This window comes from Pipistrellus hanaki (genome assembly GCF_964339955.1).
Source record: "Pipistrellus hanaki genome assembly, chromosome: 10".
Taxonomy (NCBI): Eukaryota; Metazoa; Chordata; class Mammalia; order Chiroptera; family Vespertilionidae; genus Pipistrellus; species Pipistrellus hanaki.
This window is the reverse complement of record NC_140512.1, coordinates 36,717,703-36,736,171: the sequence shown is the minus strand read 5'-3', so window position 1 is coordinate 36,736,171 and position 18,469 is coordinate 36,717,703. Positions and strand designations below refer to the sequence as shown.

The window sequence follows — 18,469 nt, the reverse complement described above, 5'->3', positions numbered from 1 at the left end:
AGACAAAGAAAATACTTTTTGTCTTGAATTAACTGAATATTTTTGTTAAAAGTGGCTTGTTCTTCAACTTGACCATTGGTTGTTTCTGTATTCTTAACTGACCTACATAAATTGAACCAGTCAATGGTTCCCAATAAGAAGAATAAGAAAAATAATTAAGAACTGTGTAAAATCAAATACTTTTATAATAAATCATTCTAGGCAAGTTTTATAACCTGGTCTTCAGGTTATAAAACCTTAAGAGAAAACTACAGGCTGCATTGCTTCAAAGACCTAAGACACCAAAAGTGCCTAACATACCACGAGAGGCAGTATAGAAGCTGAAATCCCTGCAGTCTTTGTAAATTCTGGGGTTCATTTTAATGGAAATGTAGTCAAAAAGTATTTGGTCATTATTTTCCATTAAAGTTCTAAAATAGTAAATTACTTTTATTTGATAGAAAAATTTCTAAGCCTCTTAAAAGCAGAATGATAGAAAACTAGAACGATTCCTGAACTAAAACAGAAACAACTCTAGGGCTTCCTCCCAAGCTCTTTAAACTTGCATTAGAAATTTAATTTCTGTGAGCTTCATTTTTATGCTTTTTAAAATAATAGAATAGTAGACTATATTATTTTAAATCCTCTGTACATTCTAAAATTTCATAATTTAAATTAATACATTTAAATTTAAAAAAAAGACAAATAACTAACTTCCAAAACTGAAAATAGCTGCAATTATTTCCACAGTATTTTTCTGAAGTGATTCAAAGTGAGCTTTGGTAGAATTGCTAAATGACTGAATTTGCAAAAGTGGGCGATAATTGAGTTGTTATGCTCAGCCCTTATTAATTATTAATGTCTTCTCTTTGACTTTGAATCAGAAGGGTTTTCCACCAGAGCGGTTCTGACTGGGCCTGTCTGAATGATGAATCATCTCCCACACGGAGGTGGTCTTTCCCAGCTCCAAGGTACTCAGAGGCACTACCAGGAAATTTAACTGTGGTTGCCTGTGTTGTACTTGGCTTTTAACTTAAAAAAAAAAAGGAACTTTCAATATTGATATCACCATGCTTTAGCCTGCAGGAGCAAAAGATTTTTTTTGAGGAAAAAAGAGCTTGACATTAAAAAACAATGCACTCGGCCAAGGCTCCAATCATCTGAATGCACTCAACATTTGTGTGGCTTTAAATCTGGCTGCACACACATGCCAGGGCCAAGGATCAGAAATGCATCTGGGTCGCAGAAGCCAGCCCTGTAGTCTCCTCCACACCCTTTTGTTGGCTGTTTTTGTAACATATGTTAGGCACCAAGGAGACAAACAAGGATAAAATGGTATTCTCCTTTCCCATATGATTCTCTGCCAGAGAGACAAATCCCAACCAAAGCATCAGATTTCAATGTTCTGACTACTGAGAAACCCCACTTTCTTGTTCTCTGTCCATCACCATTCTTCTCAGCACGTATTTTTCCACCAAGTACAAAGCAATGTAGGCTAATAAAATACAAGGTTCTTTCTCCCCACTCCATTTCTAATTCTTGGTCACTAATAATGTGTTAGTGACATAATACTTCATAGAAATGCCATTTGATATAAAGGCTACCTATTCACAGTATTTTGAACTCTTGAAATAAAGAAATACAGATAGTCCATTGTCTATGAGTTCTGTTCTATGAATTAATCAAAGAGTCAGTTTGCATCTCATAATACATTTATCATGGAAATAACTTTAAAAATGGCGATAGAAGTCCATTAGAGGAGAGGGAAAGAGGCCTAAATTATCATACAACAAGCAATATTACATATGCTTTGTATGCAAATGTTTCTACAACCCTCAGGCTGGTTAATGGTGGGTCTAATAAGGAGATGAAGGCACTCGCCCCATGGACGCATGCAGCTTCTTATGTGGCCACACTGCCATCATTTATCCCTCAAAAGGATACAGGCCCCACAAGCTGAGGATGGTGTGGCTGCTGTGGTTCTGCACATTAGCAGAGCACTTGTAAATCAGGTGTTTTAATGTCAGAGATCACCAAACAATGATTAAGCCCTGATATATAGAGCTGTAATCTAGAAGTATGTTTGGGATTTTAGGGGTCTATTTGAACTGTGCATAAGTGTATATTATTAGAGAAACAGTTTCTTTCACTTAAAATCTTATCTTAAAATCATCAACTATTCAGAAAAGTAGAATTAATAATGGAATGAATTTATGTATCTTCATCACTTCCGTTCATGAGCTATCTTTTTTTATTTTATTTTTTATCGCAAAATGCTTTGTAGCAAAACCTAGATCTCAAGTCATGTATACTTCAGTTTCACAACTGTAAAAGTTACATTTCATCTCCAACATAATGATGATGGATTATAACTCCCAAACACTGCTTTTATCATATAATACTATTTATAATCAATTTCCCACATTGCCTATAAAACGTCTCTTATGTTTACTGTGTTCAAATCAGTATTCAAACAAGATTCCACACAACATTGGTTGTTATCTGTTTGAAATACCTTTTCTTCTTAAGCAGTACTCTCTGACTGTCCCCTCCCATATTACTGACTTGTTACCAAATTCATGTCAATGTCATGATGGTACCAAATTTATATCACATCAATATCACATTCCCTTAAGGATCATTTAAAAATTTTTAGAACTTATACATCCTCTAAATGGAACTTAACACTAGGGGTGAGTAATTTTGTAAAATATCCTAACAGTGTATTATTTTTTTGTCATTGGTAGGCTCTAATAAATCTGTTTAAATAGTGATTAAGGAGAGCAAAATATTGTTATCTTCTGTAACCCATGGAAGAAAGAATAATGTAATTGAGATTTTAAAGGTTCCAACATTACCCAATATTAATTATATAGCACAACCACTGTCTATTTTACACATGGCCTGCTATTCTTGTTTATTACACCTACTTGGTTCCTATACTTCTTATGATTTACAGACTCTGGAACAGTGGATTCTTATTGAAAAATGTTGCAAGAGAACATTATAGAGTTATATACCAGGTTTTCAGGGGACTTTAATTATTAAAAAAAAGACTCGTTTATATATCTGACATTGATTTGTGCCTCTAGGATACACTGGTAGATGGTATATCTACAGGTGAGAACCCAGTTAGGATTCTGTTTGAATGAGCAGGATCACCCTCATAGGTAAACAGCCTCAATAGTAGGTTGTTGCTACACGGCTGACTATTGGGTGAAAACAACTCCCCAGATAAATATAATACTGTATTTTTCTCTCCCCTATTCATGTTCTATTAACACAAATCATCAAAGACAACCCTACCTGGTTTGGCTTGGTAGATAGAGTGTTAGCTTGCAGCCTGAAGGGTCCTGGGTTTGATTCAGGTCAAAGGCACATGCTGGGATTGCAGACCCAATCAATCCCCAGGGGGAGGCTTTCAGTAAGCAGCTTTTAATGATTCTCTTTCATCTTTGATGTTTCTATCTCTCTCTCCTTCCCCCTTCCTCTTTGAAAAATCAATAAAAATATTTAAAATAAATAAATTAATAATCATAGACATAGTTGAAATGTAAAAAAAAAACGGGATAATTATGACTTGGCAATAAAACCATTTTACAGTACCATTTAAAATTCTCAGAACATTATTTTTTTGTACATTCTATTGATTTTTTTACAGAGAGGAAGGGGGAGAGGGATAGAGAGCTAGAAACATTGATGAGAGAGAAACCAACCAACTGCCTCCTGCACACCCCCCACTCAGGATGTGCCCGTAACCCATGAACATGCCCTTGACCACAATCGAACCTGGGACCTTTCAGTTTGCAGACCAACGCTCTATTCACTGAGCCAAACCGGTTTCGGCCAGAACAATATGTATAGATACTGTTATTACTTCCATTTTAAAGGTGACAAAAGGAAGTTATAAAAAGCTTGTTGTTTTCCCAAGAACAGAGAGATAAATGGAGAATCCAGGAATCAAACTGAGGTATTCTAGCTCTTAACCTAATAGCAAACTCTCAAAATAGATTTACAAGCTTATTTTTGTCTTTATGTGAGCACCAAGTGATAGAAAAACTTCCAATTATGATGCCAACCCTGAAACTTTTAATATATCTTAACCCAGGAGGTGTCTTAATGTGAGTACTTACATATTACATGTGCATTTAATAACTGCATGTATAAAGATTCCTTTTGCTTTAAACAGGTCATTGATAACCTTGGTCCTTTGGAGCTGATCCTTAACACGCCTAGCCATCACAGGGTGCATCATGGTAAGGAAATTGATCTCCTCTTTCTTTCCTTTTTCATTTATTTAAAATTATACTAGCTTTCATCATTTCATCGTAATTACCCAACATAGTCAGCACACACTGCGTAAATAGGCATCTCTTCTTTCTTTGAATCTCCAAAGCTAGAACCAGAAACAAACCAACCTACCATCATCAACTTATCTGGATTTTGCATTTTGCCTGAATCTCCTCAGGTGTAGTGGGGGGACAAACGAACAAATAAAAAACTGAGCTAAACAGCTGAGTGGGTGGATGTACACTTTATATCTTGAAGGCCACTCCTTTACCTGATGCTGAGGGTCATTCCTATCTATTATAGAGCCAGAGAGTGCCTGATTTTGAAAACTGTTGGGATTTGAGGAAAGCCTAATAGGAAACACTTTACTTTTCTGCTTCAATTCTGTGAACAAGCCTTGCCTACACTGCATTTGCCTGACAAAGAGAAAGTCCCATGTGGCTAGTGCCTAAAGTTTAAAGATGCCAACTTAAATAATAGAAATGTTTGCATTGTGCACCCAAGGATCTGGATAAGAATGTGCATATAAGCATTACATGTAAAGGGAGAAAAAAAGAGACCTGATTAACATGTTTATCAGCAGTTGAACAAACTGCAGACAATTCACGTAATGGGAAACTATATCCCCTTGACAACACTATATGACACACATTGGCATGCATGAATCTTACAAATATGATGTTGTGATAAAGAAGCCAGTAATAATAGAAGGAATACTATTGTTCTGTTTTATAAGTTTCCAGCAATCAGACAGCACAGGAGCACCATAGGTCTGCCTTCCCGAGGGGGCACGTCCCTTTTCCCATGGCAGGGGGGAGAGTGGGTGCCCAAGCTCCTCCAGAGGGACAAGGTCATGCTACACATGTCAGTTGCCTCCTGTGAAGTCAACAGCCATCCCCCTACCACAAGGGCATCATTAATGAGGGGTAGAGAGGCCAAGAGTGTTACACTCTTAGGATTCCTCCACATAAAGGGAAACATACGGAGTGGAGAAGAGCAAGGCCACATTGAAAAAGAAATAGTTTAGAGCAGTGTTTCCCAACCTTCTCTCATGATGAGAATCACCTGGTGGAGTTGTTAAAACACAGATTCCTGAATCCCAACTAAGAAGTGCTAAACTAGAATTTTTGGGAACATATAGGTAAAATTGTATACTTAACTAGTGCTCTAACACAGATGTTATATACAGAGCACTAAGTTAGGTATGCAATTTTACCTATATGTTCTCAAAAATTCTAGTATAGGTAAAATTGTATACTTAACTAGTGCTCTAACACAGATGTTATATACAGAGCACTAAGTTAGGTATGCAATTTTACCTATATGTTCTCAAAAATTCTAGTTTAGCACTTCTTAGTTGGGATTCAGGAATCTGTGTTTTAACAACTCCACCAGGTGATTCTCATCATGAGAGAAGGTTGGGAAACACTGGTTTAGAGTTTCCCCTGTCTGATTTCAGAGCGCCTTTCCACACACGTTGCTTTATATCCATCAGCTTCAGCACTATTAACTGAGGAGCTGGCGAGGCCATGGCATACTCAGCCCCAGGGCGCTCTCAGCCAGGTTCAGTGTACCCGAGCGGGGGTGGTGAAGGATTAGAAAAGATAGACAAGAGAAGGAAAGCTGGGACTCGGTGAGAACCTGCTTCCTTGATGGGGACCCAGCACCGCCACATACTACAAGCTGTGTCTTTATTTTATAGCAGATGCCATGAGGCAAAGGAAGGGCATGGTCAAGATGTTTACAACATTCTCGTGGGTTTCAGACCCACTCAATTACATGCACCTGATCAAGCTTTGTTTACTTGCAGCCTATGTCACGCAGGCACGTGGGGTCACGTTTTCGGACCATAGGTTCAAGCTGTTGGCTTATAATTGTGCTGGGAGGTTCTGCCCTCCAGGCTGGGACTTGTACGTGTTGAACCTGTCCGAACACTGTAGCTGCGCCCCACAATTAACATTTTCATATTAATTTTAAAAAGATCAGATAGTTCTTGGGGCCATGGGGGCTGTTCTGTGTATTACAGCATGTTGATCTCTACATACATAGATGCCAGTAACATCCCCTCGCAGGTGTGACTACCAACATCATCAGACATTGCCACATACCCCCTGAAAGGGCAAAGTGCTCCCCAATCCAACTGGGAGCCACTGTTTACACCTGGATGGCCACAGGTTGTGTATCTGTGTACCAGCCCCACTCTACTTGTGTACCGGCGGGAGATTTTTCCTGATGTTTTCACTTTCAAATGTGTATTTGCATGTGGGGAAGGCATGTAAAAAAAAGAGAACACCAGAAGCCACTGTGTTTGTTGGAGTAGTGGTTTGGTGGGTTAATATTCTTTATCCGATTGGTAACCATTGGATTGTCTATTATTATTAAATAAATTATGCCCAGCTACTTAAATTATAATTTGAATATTTTAGAGCAGAAAAAAATATCATAAATGTTAGTAGTATATAAAAAATTGAGGTTAATTTGATTTTCATGATGTATTTTATAATTTTTAGAAATAGTAATATCTCACTCTAGGTAGGAAATTTTCTTTCTGGAGAAAATTAGTGGACCTAATGCCCTTAAAATTTTAACAAAACACAATTACACATATTATCTGTCTTATTTTCCAGTGCGATTTTTTTCCGGACCATTTAATTTTAATTATTATTTTTCATAGTCCCAAAATAGAATTATTTATAATTATTCAAGATTTTTTAAAACCTGGAACATTGTGAACACACACTTTTTTTCATCTGGGATAATTCTTAATAGTTTTAAGGAAATATTTGCTCTTATTAGTAAAATTAATTAAAAAAACAAAATGAAAACTCACTTTCCTGGCAAATAAAAGCTAGTGTTGTTAGTGGAAAGAGATTCCTAGGAAAATCATTCTGTTACATAAATCTTAGTTTTGTGAATGGCTTCAAGATGAGATATTTCGAGAATCATAACTTTATTCTTTAAAAATATTTTTAAAATATTTTTTCTCATAGGCAGAAACCGTTATTGCATAGACAAAAATTATGCCGGCACACTTATTATATGGGATAGAATTTTTGGTAAGTAAAATGTACCAGAATTTTCAAAATTTAATTAGCTCATTAACTCTCAGAAAGTCAAAGATCCTTAATGTTTGTCTTCCAGGGACATTTGAGCCAGAGGATAAAAAAGTTGTGTATGGTTTGACACATCCCATTAATACATTTGATCCACTCAAGGTGCAGGTAATGTATTCAGTTTTATTCTCTCTGAATTGATCATATTCTCTCATTAAAAGAATGATAAGCAATATACTTTTAAAAGTAGTAGTGGATTACACCATCCTGGAAACATTTTTTAGTTGTGAAAGAATGTGAAAATAACCCTGATATTTAAACAAAGACTTAAATCAAGTTGGGCGAAATACATTAGAAAGCGATTAATACAATTTTTAAACAGGACTACTACCTAGAATTTAAACATGGCTCTTTAGCAAACATATTCTTTCTCAGAATAGACCTGAAATATATTCATGCATTCAGAACGGATGGTAGTAACATGTATAATTAAGGCTGATCCCACAGTAAGAAAAATATTTGCTTCAAGTCTACATGACTCTGGTTAGAAATTCAGTGCAAGGCTTTGCCCACTCTTCCTGGATCCGTGTGCCAGGAACTATTATGTGTTGGTTAGGTCTGCATGTTCCTTCATCTGCGAAGACTTGTTTTCTGTCGTACACGTGGTATTAGTTGTTCACTGGTCTCAATGATTGGCACTAGAGAAATTAGGAATGTCTGTGAAGCTCTGATATGTCAGCCACAGACCACCTCAAACACTCCTGGGGTTAAGATTAGTAAATGAAAAAAGATAAGAATGCTTGAAACCCTAAAGAGGTCAGTCGATGACAGCGCTGTCCCAGGGACTAGGTTTATGGCATTCAGAGAAAAAGAAAATTACAGGTTCATGTGGGTCTGCTTTTCAAACTTACTTCTTCACATTTTTAAGAAAGTAAAAATAAAAATAAATACATATTTATTGAGCTGTTACTATTGCAGGCCATTGCTAACAGCGCAGCATAAATATTTAATGTAAGCATTTCTAAAACATTTTGAGGTAGTGGCTCTTTTCAGCTTCAATTGTTGGTGGATAAAACTGAGGTTCTCAGGATTTAAATGATTCACCCAACTACACACAGCTTGCTAAGGGTGAACTTAACCAAGATGGACTCTAGGCCAAGCCCAAAACTTGCCTAACTCAATTTAAATTTTACATGCTCCTGCTTCTTTACAGAAAAGACCATTGCAAATTACCTTCCTATTTCAAGTGAAACACATTTTTATCTCATACTTTAAAAGAAAAAAAAATGACTTTTTTCTTCTCTACAGCATTTCTCTTTTGATTTCTTGGTGTGTGTCTCTCTCTCTCTCTCTTTCTCTCTCTCTCTCTCTCTCTCTCTCTCTCTCTCTCTCTCTCTCTCTCTCTCTCTCTCTCTCTCTGCCATTATTAAAAACATATATCTTAGGAGAATACTAAAGAAGCATTTCAGGGTACTTTCTTAATAATAAGCTTTACAAAATCAAAACCACATTGGAAATAATACATTAAGAACTGCTTCTTTACTTGTGTAGTCCTGTCTCTGTTGTGAGGAGATTAACAAGGAATTGGACAACTTGGTTTCTGTCCTGTGTAACAGAGCCTTTCAAACTTAAATGACATGTGAATGGTGGGAGCATCTGATGAAAGTGTGGATTCTGCTCAGCATGGCTGGGTCTGTCCAAGACTGTTTCTGACAGGCTCCCAGGCTATGTCTGTGCTGCTGGTTCATGGCTGAACATTTAAATAGAAAGGCTTTGGAAGAGATTGGAAACTGTACAACATGAGCTGCACGAAAAATGGATGCTTCGGATTTGGAGGGAGACACTATTCAGATAATCATAAGAATTTATGAGCTGCTGCTGAATTTGTGTCAGTTTCAGATCTCCAGGCATCTACCCTTCACATAAACATTTTATTTACTGTGGTAAGTGACACAGCAGTGTCCATGGTTTAGTCTTCCACATGGCCAGGAATGTCAAATCAGCAACATGTGGTAATTAGGAGTTCCGGAACCTACAAAAACATATACTTACTTTCACTTATATTCCTTTTTATCCAGCTCTCTCACCTTGTCCTCATAAGCATAGAAGAAAAAAAACAAAAAAAAAAACCTTGGGATTTTTTTTCTTTATTATTCAGCATAAACAATTCACCTTGCTCTTCTTTGGGGTCCAAGAGTTTCAGAGCATGGGGTAGCAAATAAGTGAGAAAGTACTTCTGATTTTAAAACATTACCATACACTCTCATGGTTTATGTCTAGTATGATAGCAATAAAATTGCAGTCAGGTTTAAAAACAACACAACAGGAATATATTAATGTATAATTTCTAAACACATTAACTTTCTGCATCATTACTATTATTGCAAAGTTCCCATCTAACATTTTCTTTTTCCTCAAAATTTGCTTCACTAAATCCTGAATGGTTCCTTAATTGCTTAAGATTCCTCATTTAATATTTAATCAATTTTTAAAACCACTTTTAACCCTAGCAGTTTGAATTCTTTGAGATACAGAGATAATGTAAGCAAGACCACAAATTTGTATGAAGCCAAAGCTTCTTTCAACATTAATTTATTACTACATTTATAATACAACTCATCTCTAGAGTCTATAGTTGATATTCAACCTCTGGATTATTTTTAATCCTATGATGGATTATGACAAGTGTGGCATTTATAGCTAATTATCCTAATAGCTAATATTTATTGGGTACTTACCATGTATAGACTTACTTTTAACTTCCTTTTATGTGAAATTTATGTTATTTTAACAGGGGATTCCTGTTAAAATCCCAAGGCAAACTTTTGACTCAGTCATCAAACTTTTCCTTTTTTTATTACAGAATACTAGATGACAGTGCACAGAATTCATGCATGGGAGGGGGAGATCCCTCAACCCAGCCTGCACCCTCTCCAATCCGGGACCTTTTGGGGGATGTCTGACTGCTGGTTTAGTCAGCATCCCTCTGGCAGTTCAGGACTGCTGACTCCTAACCGCTCACCTGCCTAATTGCCTCTAATCACTCTGCCTGCCTACCTGATTGCCCCTAACCACCCTCCCCTGCTGGCCTGATTGCCCCTAACTGCCTCTGCCTCAACTCCTGCCAATGTGGCTTTGTCCTGACGGAGGACTGGATGACCGGAAGATGTCCAGTCAACCTGGTCTAATTAGCATATTACCCTTTTATTAGTATATATAGCATATTTAATACTTAGAGGTCTGCTATTAGAAATAGCTTTCAACATTTTTCCTTAATATGACATGTTTGCCTATAACTCAGTAGGATCAATGATTTTTTAAATAAGTGACATATATTCAATCTTTATATCTTTCCATGTTCAAGGTAATAACCACTTAGCAAAACTTTAGAAAAGATGTCATTTGACATGGATATTGAGTACTCAGGATTCTAGTTAATCCCATTAGAAGCAAAGCCTCTTAACTCACTTTTTCTGCTTTGCTGAGTTTCTAAATAATTGACCTATTTTTTAATTTCCAAGTTATAATTCTGAAATATTGACAAGGACACATTTAAATTTAAATGTATGCAGAATACATAAATACATTATAATTTTAATGCAGTTGCATATTAAATAACATTAATCAAATTATATATAACATACTAAATATGTAAAATACATTAAATTAAGTACATTATTTATTATATTTAATCTTTTAAAGATATTTTTATTTTAAATAAGCTATTTTTTTGTTCTTTTAGTTACACCATTTAGTTTACATGTGGACTACATTCTGGGCCACACCTGGAATCTTCAATAAGTTCTCTGTCATATTTAAAGGACCAGGATGGGGACCAGGTAAACCAAGACTTGGACTAAATGAAGAAATCCCTGAGGTAAATAGAGTTCCTGAGTTTGATGATGGCGATGATTAATCTCTTATAATAATCCTGTGTATATGCTGAGTTCATGCAAATCTGAAGGAAAAAAAAAAAAAGATATTCTCTTAAGCAGATGCACCCTGGTGGTGCATAACTTAATGAGTGGACACCACCCAGGGGCTACTAAGAGGGTGACTTCCCCCAGTTAGACACTGTCTCTTACCAGAAATCATTGTTTAGGGCACATGTGTCAAACACAAGGCCCTCGGGCCAAATCCAGCCCGCCAGGCCTTGCAATGTGGCCCGCACCGCGCCGTCATCACTGCACTCCGCTGTCAGTTTATGACATTGTCAGTTTATGACTGTTCAGTAAACCATTCGGCCCGCGATTTAGGCTGGATTTTAGAATTTGGCCCCTTCTCTGATTGAGTTCGACACCCCTAGTTTAGGGGATGGAGCAGCAGAGGCAATTTTGAAGCCTACCCAAATCCATAGCCAGGAGACATTGTGTAGTTCAGACACCCATGCAGCTCAGCCGCAGAATCATAAACCATTGGAGATGGAGGAATCCTTAAAGATGAATTAGTCTAGTCTTTATTTTGTTCATGAAAACCTGAAGTCTCCAGAATGGGAGGTCTAAAGTCACACCAAGATGATGTAGTTATTGGATTAGACCACACCATTATTCATTCTGGAGTAGAATAGAAACATTAAATACAGAAATCCCATTTTAAAACAAAAAATAAGCAAGGTCTAGAGATTTAAAAAACTGGAAACCAAATGAAATATTCAGTTTTATTCCATAATTCCTCTTATAGACATGGAAAAGGAATTTCTTTCCAGGTATTCAGGATTTATATTGTTGTTCCTTATGAAAATAACTGCAATTAATAGTAATATAGAAATAATAGAAATAGTAAACTGTTGATTTCAAAGATAACTATGAGTATAAAATTTAGCCAGTATTTCAAGGAAATAATATATTTCATATGGATGTTATTCTTATTTAAAAAAATATACTAATATAAGTAAGGTTTGTTTTCTCACCTAGTTATGAAATATTCCATATTGAAATTTCTCAGATGGTTTGGTTATATTCAGTCAGTTATATAAAAAGAGCTAACTTGATATGTGAAAATATTTTGCTTATTCCAGCTCCAAAAAAGTCTAGTTAACTATTGTCTATTTGTTGTTTTTTAGATAGATAACCTAAAGTTAATATTTTTAAGTTATATTGTTGCTTAAATCTGAATTTAAAAATAGAATCATAGTGTTTCTTGGAAACTGTTGTTTGAGAAAGTTGTTTCTAATAGGGCAACATTTCCCTTTGAGGTGTAATTATTTCCACTACCCAAAAGTCACCTTCCATTTTCCCTTTTGCTATACTTCCATGTACATATAATCATGGACATATTTTTTATATTTATATTTTCATATTTTCATGTTCATTTTGGTTATGTTTATCACCAGTAAGTATTGCCAAATCAGTTCTTACTTTGTTCTACATAAGGCAGACTAAAATCAGAATCAGAATGCCGAAATGAAAAACAAGTGTCCTAACTTTTACATTTTTTTTCTATCTAAAAAAAATGAATGTTAGAATCATTTTTTTGAGCGGGGAGATAGCAAAACCTTTGCTTTCTTTTTGCATATCTTCTCTTCATAGTCTGAATTCCAATGAGAGGAATAAGCCAGGAAGCGATATCAATGAAAGGCTTCTTGTTGTCTTCCTAGGTCACCGGGGAAGAAGTTCCCTACTCATCACCAGCGCCTTACCTATTGAAGATCTATACAGTTGTACAGTTTGCTGTGATGCTGGTCTTTTATGAAGAGACCTTTGCAAATAAAGCTGTAAGTGTTGTCATTTTAAATAGTGTGAAAAATTGTCATTTTTCTTGATAAAATATCTCACATTAAAACAGGTAAATTAATTCTTCTACACTACTGAATGTAAATTGATTATATCAAAGTGCTTCAGTATAGAATTTCCATCAAATGGTATGTTATTGATCTAAATGATAAATAGTAAATAATTTGCCACAAACAGATTTCTCATCTATTACAAAAAAAAAGTATTTTGGAAGTTAGAATTAAATGTCTGAGAAAATACTTGATATTAATTTTAACCTATCGTACTTACCTTCAATGACAGCATACCCTGATACTTTGATATTAGAAAGTTTTCAATGTAGGTTGACTTCATTTGTCTCTTCCTATCTAAACATTCAGAATATTCGGGATAACCAGAGCCCAGGACCAGGGTTAGAATCTGGATTCTAAACCAGGCATCGGGGGAGGTTTTTTTTTTATTTCTTTGTGTATGTATGTGTGTGTGTGTATTTGCCACATAAAAATACTCCCACTGTGTACAGTTTTTAGAAAACAAAAGTAGCATAATGTATGTAAAAATATATAATACATTGTAAAAAGATAAATACAAAGGTAATTTTAAATGTGTTTTGTTTTCTAGATTTATTTATATTATTTTCTTCCTGAAATGATTTACATTAGTTCAAAGAGGTACTTAAATTATAGTAAGGTATCTAATTTGGAAGTAGGTGAACTTGAACATAGAATCATAGAAGATTAAAAAATCAGTGTATTTGGCTTTGTTGCCAGGAAAATATATACCTCATAAAATAACCTCATTTTCGGGAATTTTGACAGCTCACTTGAGTCAAATAATGCCATCAGGAATCTTCTAGTTTTTTCTTACAGCTCCGCTTTTCTCAAAATGCAGATTCTCCTCCAGGTTTTCAGTCTTTGTAGTAGCAAGATGGCTGCCAGGTCGCTCTAGCTTTCAGCACTGCCTCACAAAAAATGCTAGAAGTGAAAGTTTTACAGTCTGATGTGAAGGCTTGGTTCAGCTGGGTATCACTGAACCAGGCAATGTGGTCAAGTGCGGGTTATTGTCATTCAGTCTATGAATGGGAAGACAGGGTCAGCTCCATAGGATCCTCATTGACTGAGAGAAAGGATAGGATAGTTTGGAGGAAAATTGAGATGATAATAAATAGAAAAAGGGAAATAGATTGGAGTTGGCAAAAATAAATACTAGACCTCCATAAATCATTTTCACACACAAAAAAATATGTGATTTGAACTTGTTTTAAAAAAATATTCTTTAAACACTTATAAAAATGCATATATATAAATCTTCCTGCAGGATACCAGAAATGTCATGAGACTATATAATGGTGGGATATACTGGTTTACTGCTGGCACCCGCATCCACACATGCACTACAACTAATGAAGCCAATTCCATGTTGTAGCAGATTCATTTGCCTTTAGTTTCACAAGAGGTTAAATTAGAACCCAAGAATATATTTCAGGAGCAAAGCTTTCTTAGAGGTATCATGAACTATATCACTCTCAGCAATGTACTGTAGATATCAAACTACCCTAATATTTAGAATTATTGATGGCTTAACCTAAGGCCTCACAATCATCTCTTCAAGTAGTATATAATTAGCTGATTACTTTGTTATCTTCATTAGTTCATCTAACTGTGACTAAAATATATATGTGATATAGAATTCAGATATTTGAATGAAACCAGAAGAAAAGCAAGATCATCTGCATCTAAATACAGCACAGGGAAAAGTAGGTCTGTAATTGTGAGTACATGACACATATTTTGTTCTTGTATTACTATTTATTACTAGTGGCCCGGTGCATGAAATTTGTGCACATTAAAAGTTAATTAAGGAGAGGAAATATTTTAATATTGCTATTTGCCCTTTCTCTATAATAGAAGTGTCTGGCTGGCCCCACCCCCATTGGGTGACACCAGGACCCAGCAGGCCCCACACCCATCAAATCCCATTGGGCAAGGGATGCAGCCTCAGGTTCCCTGGCCCTGGCCCACGACAGGCAGCCTCACCCAGACCCACCACGCCACGAGACCCCAGACCATCTGCACTGCAGGACCCATCAATGCACCTCCAGTCATTTGATCATTATGGATAAAAATAAAGACATGCACTTAAACATGCACATTCATTTTCAATGCCTGATTTGTCTGCATTCTCTAAATTGTAAAATAAGTAATATCTTCAGCCAGATTATATCATAATGTCAAGTTCCTTATATAATGACACATACCATTCTCTCCACTCATTGTGTTCCATTTGAATGGATTAAATGTATGTGACTCGTATGAAAGGCACTGCTGCTTGCTCTTAATAGAGGAAGCATTAGCTCATTACCTACTGCCATAAATTAATTTAAAGGACATATACTGACTTGAAGAAAAGAGGGAAAAATAACAAACACACACACACACACACACACACACACACACACACACAAGCGTTTAGTGCTGTGGACAATAGAATCTTCTCCCTTTCCCTTTGTTTTTTTTCTGCTTCTCCCATGAACCTATTTGCACTCTGCCTCAAAACCAACACAGAAGACAAAATCAGATGCTATAATATGCATTTTATAGTGCCATTTGAGTACAAAGAGGTGTTTTCAATCTTTACTGCTTTTTCTATTTTTTTAAATCAATGCAGCTCAAACTTGCTCCCAAGTTCCAGGAGCCAGGCCAGCGTGGCTGTGCGGACACACCTTCACCCTATAGGTGCTATCAGGCTTCAGGGCTGGGGCAGGGAACAAGCCAGGTGTTGCTGGAAACGAATCAGCTTTCCTCTCTACATAGCAGGAGTCTTTTCATTATAAAACACAAAGCAGCTGCCGTTTTCCATTACCCCCATCCCCAGCCCTCCTTGGTAGGGGCAGGCGGATTAGATAGGGGCTGGGAGGATATTTACTCTCGGCTCTTTGATTTCTCTTATTTAACTGTGCCCAGTGATAGCTTCTTCTCTGAGCACAATGCCAGCTGGCTCAGGGCTAACCGCACCTGGAAGGCAAGTGGCAGAGGACCAGGGGTTTGGACCAAGCCTAAGCATGTGGGTCACAGCAATCTCAGCAGGCGGGCTGCTCCCAAAGACTCTTGACCCCTCCCAGATCCACGCCCAAGCTCCCTGCCCTCCCCCCTTCCACCCTCAGGTACCACCAGCATGGTGTGCCCCAAGGCTTGGTGTGCAGACACCAGGGCTGCAGGTTCAAGATGCTCCACCTCCTCCTGGCACTTTGAGCTATAAGTACCAGCAGGGACTTTTCTACTCGGTCTTGGTCTTTGATCATTGCTGAGGTTTCCGGACTCTCTAGGCCAGGGACAGCCAGGACCTTTGCCTCTGACCAATGTTGTGCCTGCAGCCTGCCTAGGGTACCCCCAGGAAAACATGAGGGCATGGCCGGTCTGGGTGGGGGCCGTGGGTGGAGGTTGGCTAGCCAGCCCACCCTTATTTGGGTTATGAGAGGTTGATCGGGTAGGGCCAGGGGAGAGGCTGGGCAGGGCAGCCATCTTGTGACTGCATTATGGAGTGAGGGTCAATTTGCATATCACCTCTTTATGATAAAAGATTTTAGTTATGGTATTATTTCTTATTATTATTAACCTACTTTGCCCACCCTGAATACAACTCTTGGTATCCTGAGTGCATTTATTGAATTACTTCAGTTGTACTAAATAAAATCAGAGAATAAATTGTAGTAATTTATAGAAATAATAATAGGAATTTACCCATTTACATTTTGAAATAGAGACCCTTAATAATATTAAGTTCACCAAGAGATTTGAATGTCTAAGCAAGTGTGGCCTGCATAAAAATGTGGCCAGACACTATTTATACTAAAATATGTAACATATAGCCTGGTTTTCACAGGATTTTTCAACTACAGTAAAAACTCTATGAGAAACTCATGTCAATTTATTGACAAAGAGAAATAAGTGTCAAAATCCTTTTCAAACTGAAATTAGAGTTGGAGACAGCTTCATTCCTGACACAAATAACTTCTGAAAGGTGCGTTTGCTTGTTTCCCACACGTGTTTTTCTTTGCTAAAAACATGCTGTGCAACTAGGAAAAAAGATTGCTTATTTGCAAAATTTTATAGTGCCTTTCTAGTCTCAGAGATGTTTAAAAGCATACGAAGATGTTAAAATCCAACAGCAATATTTTTTTCCAGAGTCGCTGTAGCCAATAATCACAGAGAAAAGTTGTGGCTGACTGGTAATCGGGGATCCTGCTGTGGTCCCGCAGCCTTTTCTATTTGTGCATATACCAGAGTGGATAAATACTCCCTGTCTTATGTGTGCACGTTTTGTATAAATAACTCTGCGAGTCAAAGAAGCAATTTGATGGCCACCACAAAGGTGTAGAAGGCACAGTCCTTTCTTTCTGAAACATGCAATGCATACATTTAAATATATAATGTTTGGTTTAGTGATATGACCCACAGACTTTTATGTTGATTTTGGTATAGTAATGCTTGAGAAATCAATTCCTAAGCTGCCAGGGTCCACTTCATGGGGTGATATCATGAATACGCATTTGAAATCAAAATATATTTCCAAAGTAAAATTATAAAGGCAATGGTATCCTTTTAAATAACAGACACACTCAAAACTTTTTGAATATTTAACAGTCTTAGCATGTGTGGCTATGTCATTGCATATATGTTTTTATAAGTTTATTTGTTGATTTTTAGGGAGAGAAACATCTATATGAGAACAAAACATTGATCACTGTCTCCTGCACACTCCCTACCTGGGCATGAGCCCCAGCAGGGAATCAAACTGGCAAGCTTTTGGAGCACGGGATGACTCCCAACCAACTGAGCCACACGAGCAAGGCTGCAGATATGGTTTTACACAGATTATTTGATGATATATTTTAAGTTAATGAGGCATCTGAGAATATCCTGTGTAAATTTGGAAACAGATTTTTATAGTTCCAAATTCCCTTAGTTGTTTTGTATTATGTAAAACATTATGAGCAATGATATTTTGCAACTAATGTTTTCATGTTGACTTGTTTTAACAAGACCCTTTGAAAAAGTAACCAATGTGTTTAGTTGTACTCTTATGACTGAGAGTATCATTTGCACAAATTCAGTTTAGCTTAGGTTCTGTGTAAAACCACTCAAGTCAATATCCTCTGTATATTGTTTTCTTCCAGTGCAAGCCCATTGGGATATAGTTTAATTTCCTAAAGTTTTTAGGTGGTAACTGAAATAATGTGAAAAAAATGAAATGTGAGCCAAAATGAGCAATTATAACTTAAAGCCACAAAATGAATGTAATAAATGAGTAGTAGAGAAAGAATATTAGCAAAAGTTATCTTACTTATAAGCATATAATCATATACTCCAGGAACTTAGAAATGTGATCATTGTGAGTTCCAATGAAAACTATAATTTTTCTACTATATTGAAATAT

At 36.6% G+C, this 18,469-nt stretch overlaps 1 protein-coding gene across 2 annotated transcripts in view; it reads left to right on the top strand.

Moving 5' to 3' along the window:
- AGMO (alkylglycerol monooxygenase) overlaps nt 1-18,469 on the top strand; it is a 260,218-nt gene that overhangs the window by 126,523 nt on the left and 115,226 nt on the right. For both annotated transcript variants that reach the window (XM_084897113.1, XM_084897114.1), the window contains exons 6-10: nt 4,169-4,235; nt 7,260-7,325; nt 7,411-7,490; nt 11,065-11,199; nt 12,919-13,035. In XM_084897113.1, the coding sequence (XP_084753239.1) occupies nt 4,169-4,235; nt 7,260-7,325; nt 7,411-7,490; nt 11,065-11,199; nt 12,919-13,035 (465 nt within the window). The remainder of the gene's footprint in view (nt 1-4,168; nt 4,236-7,259; nt 7,326-7,410; nt 7,491-11,064; nt 11,200-12,918; nt 13,036-18,469) is intronic.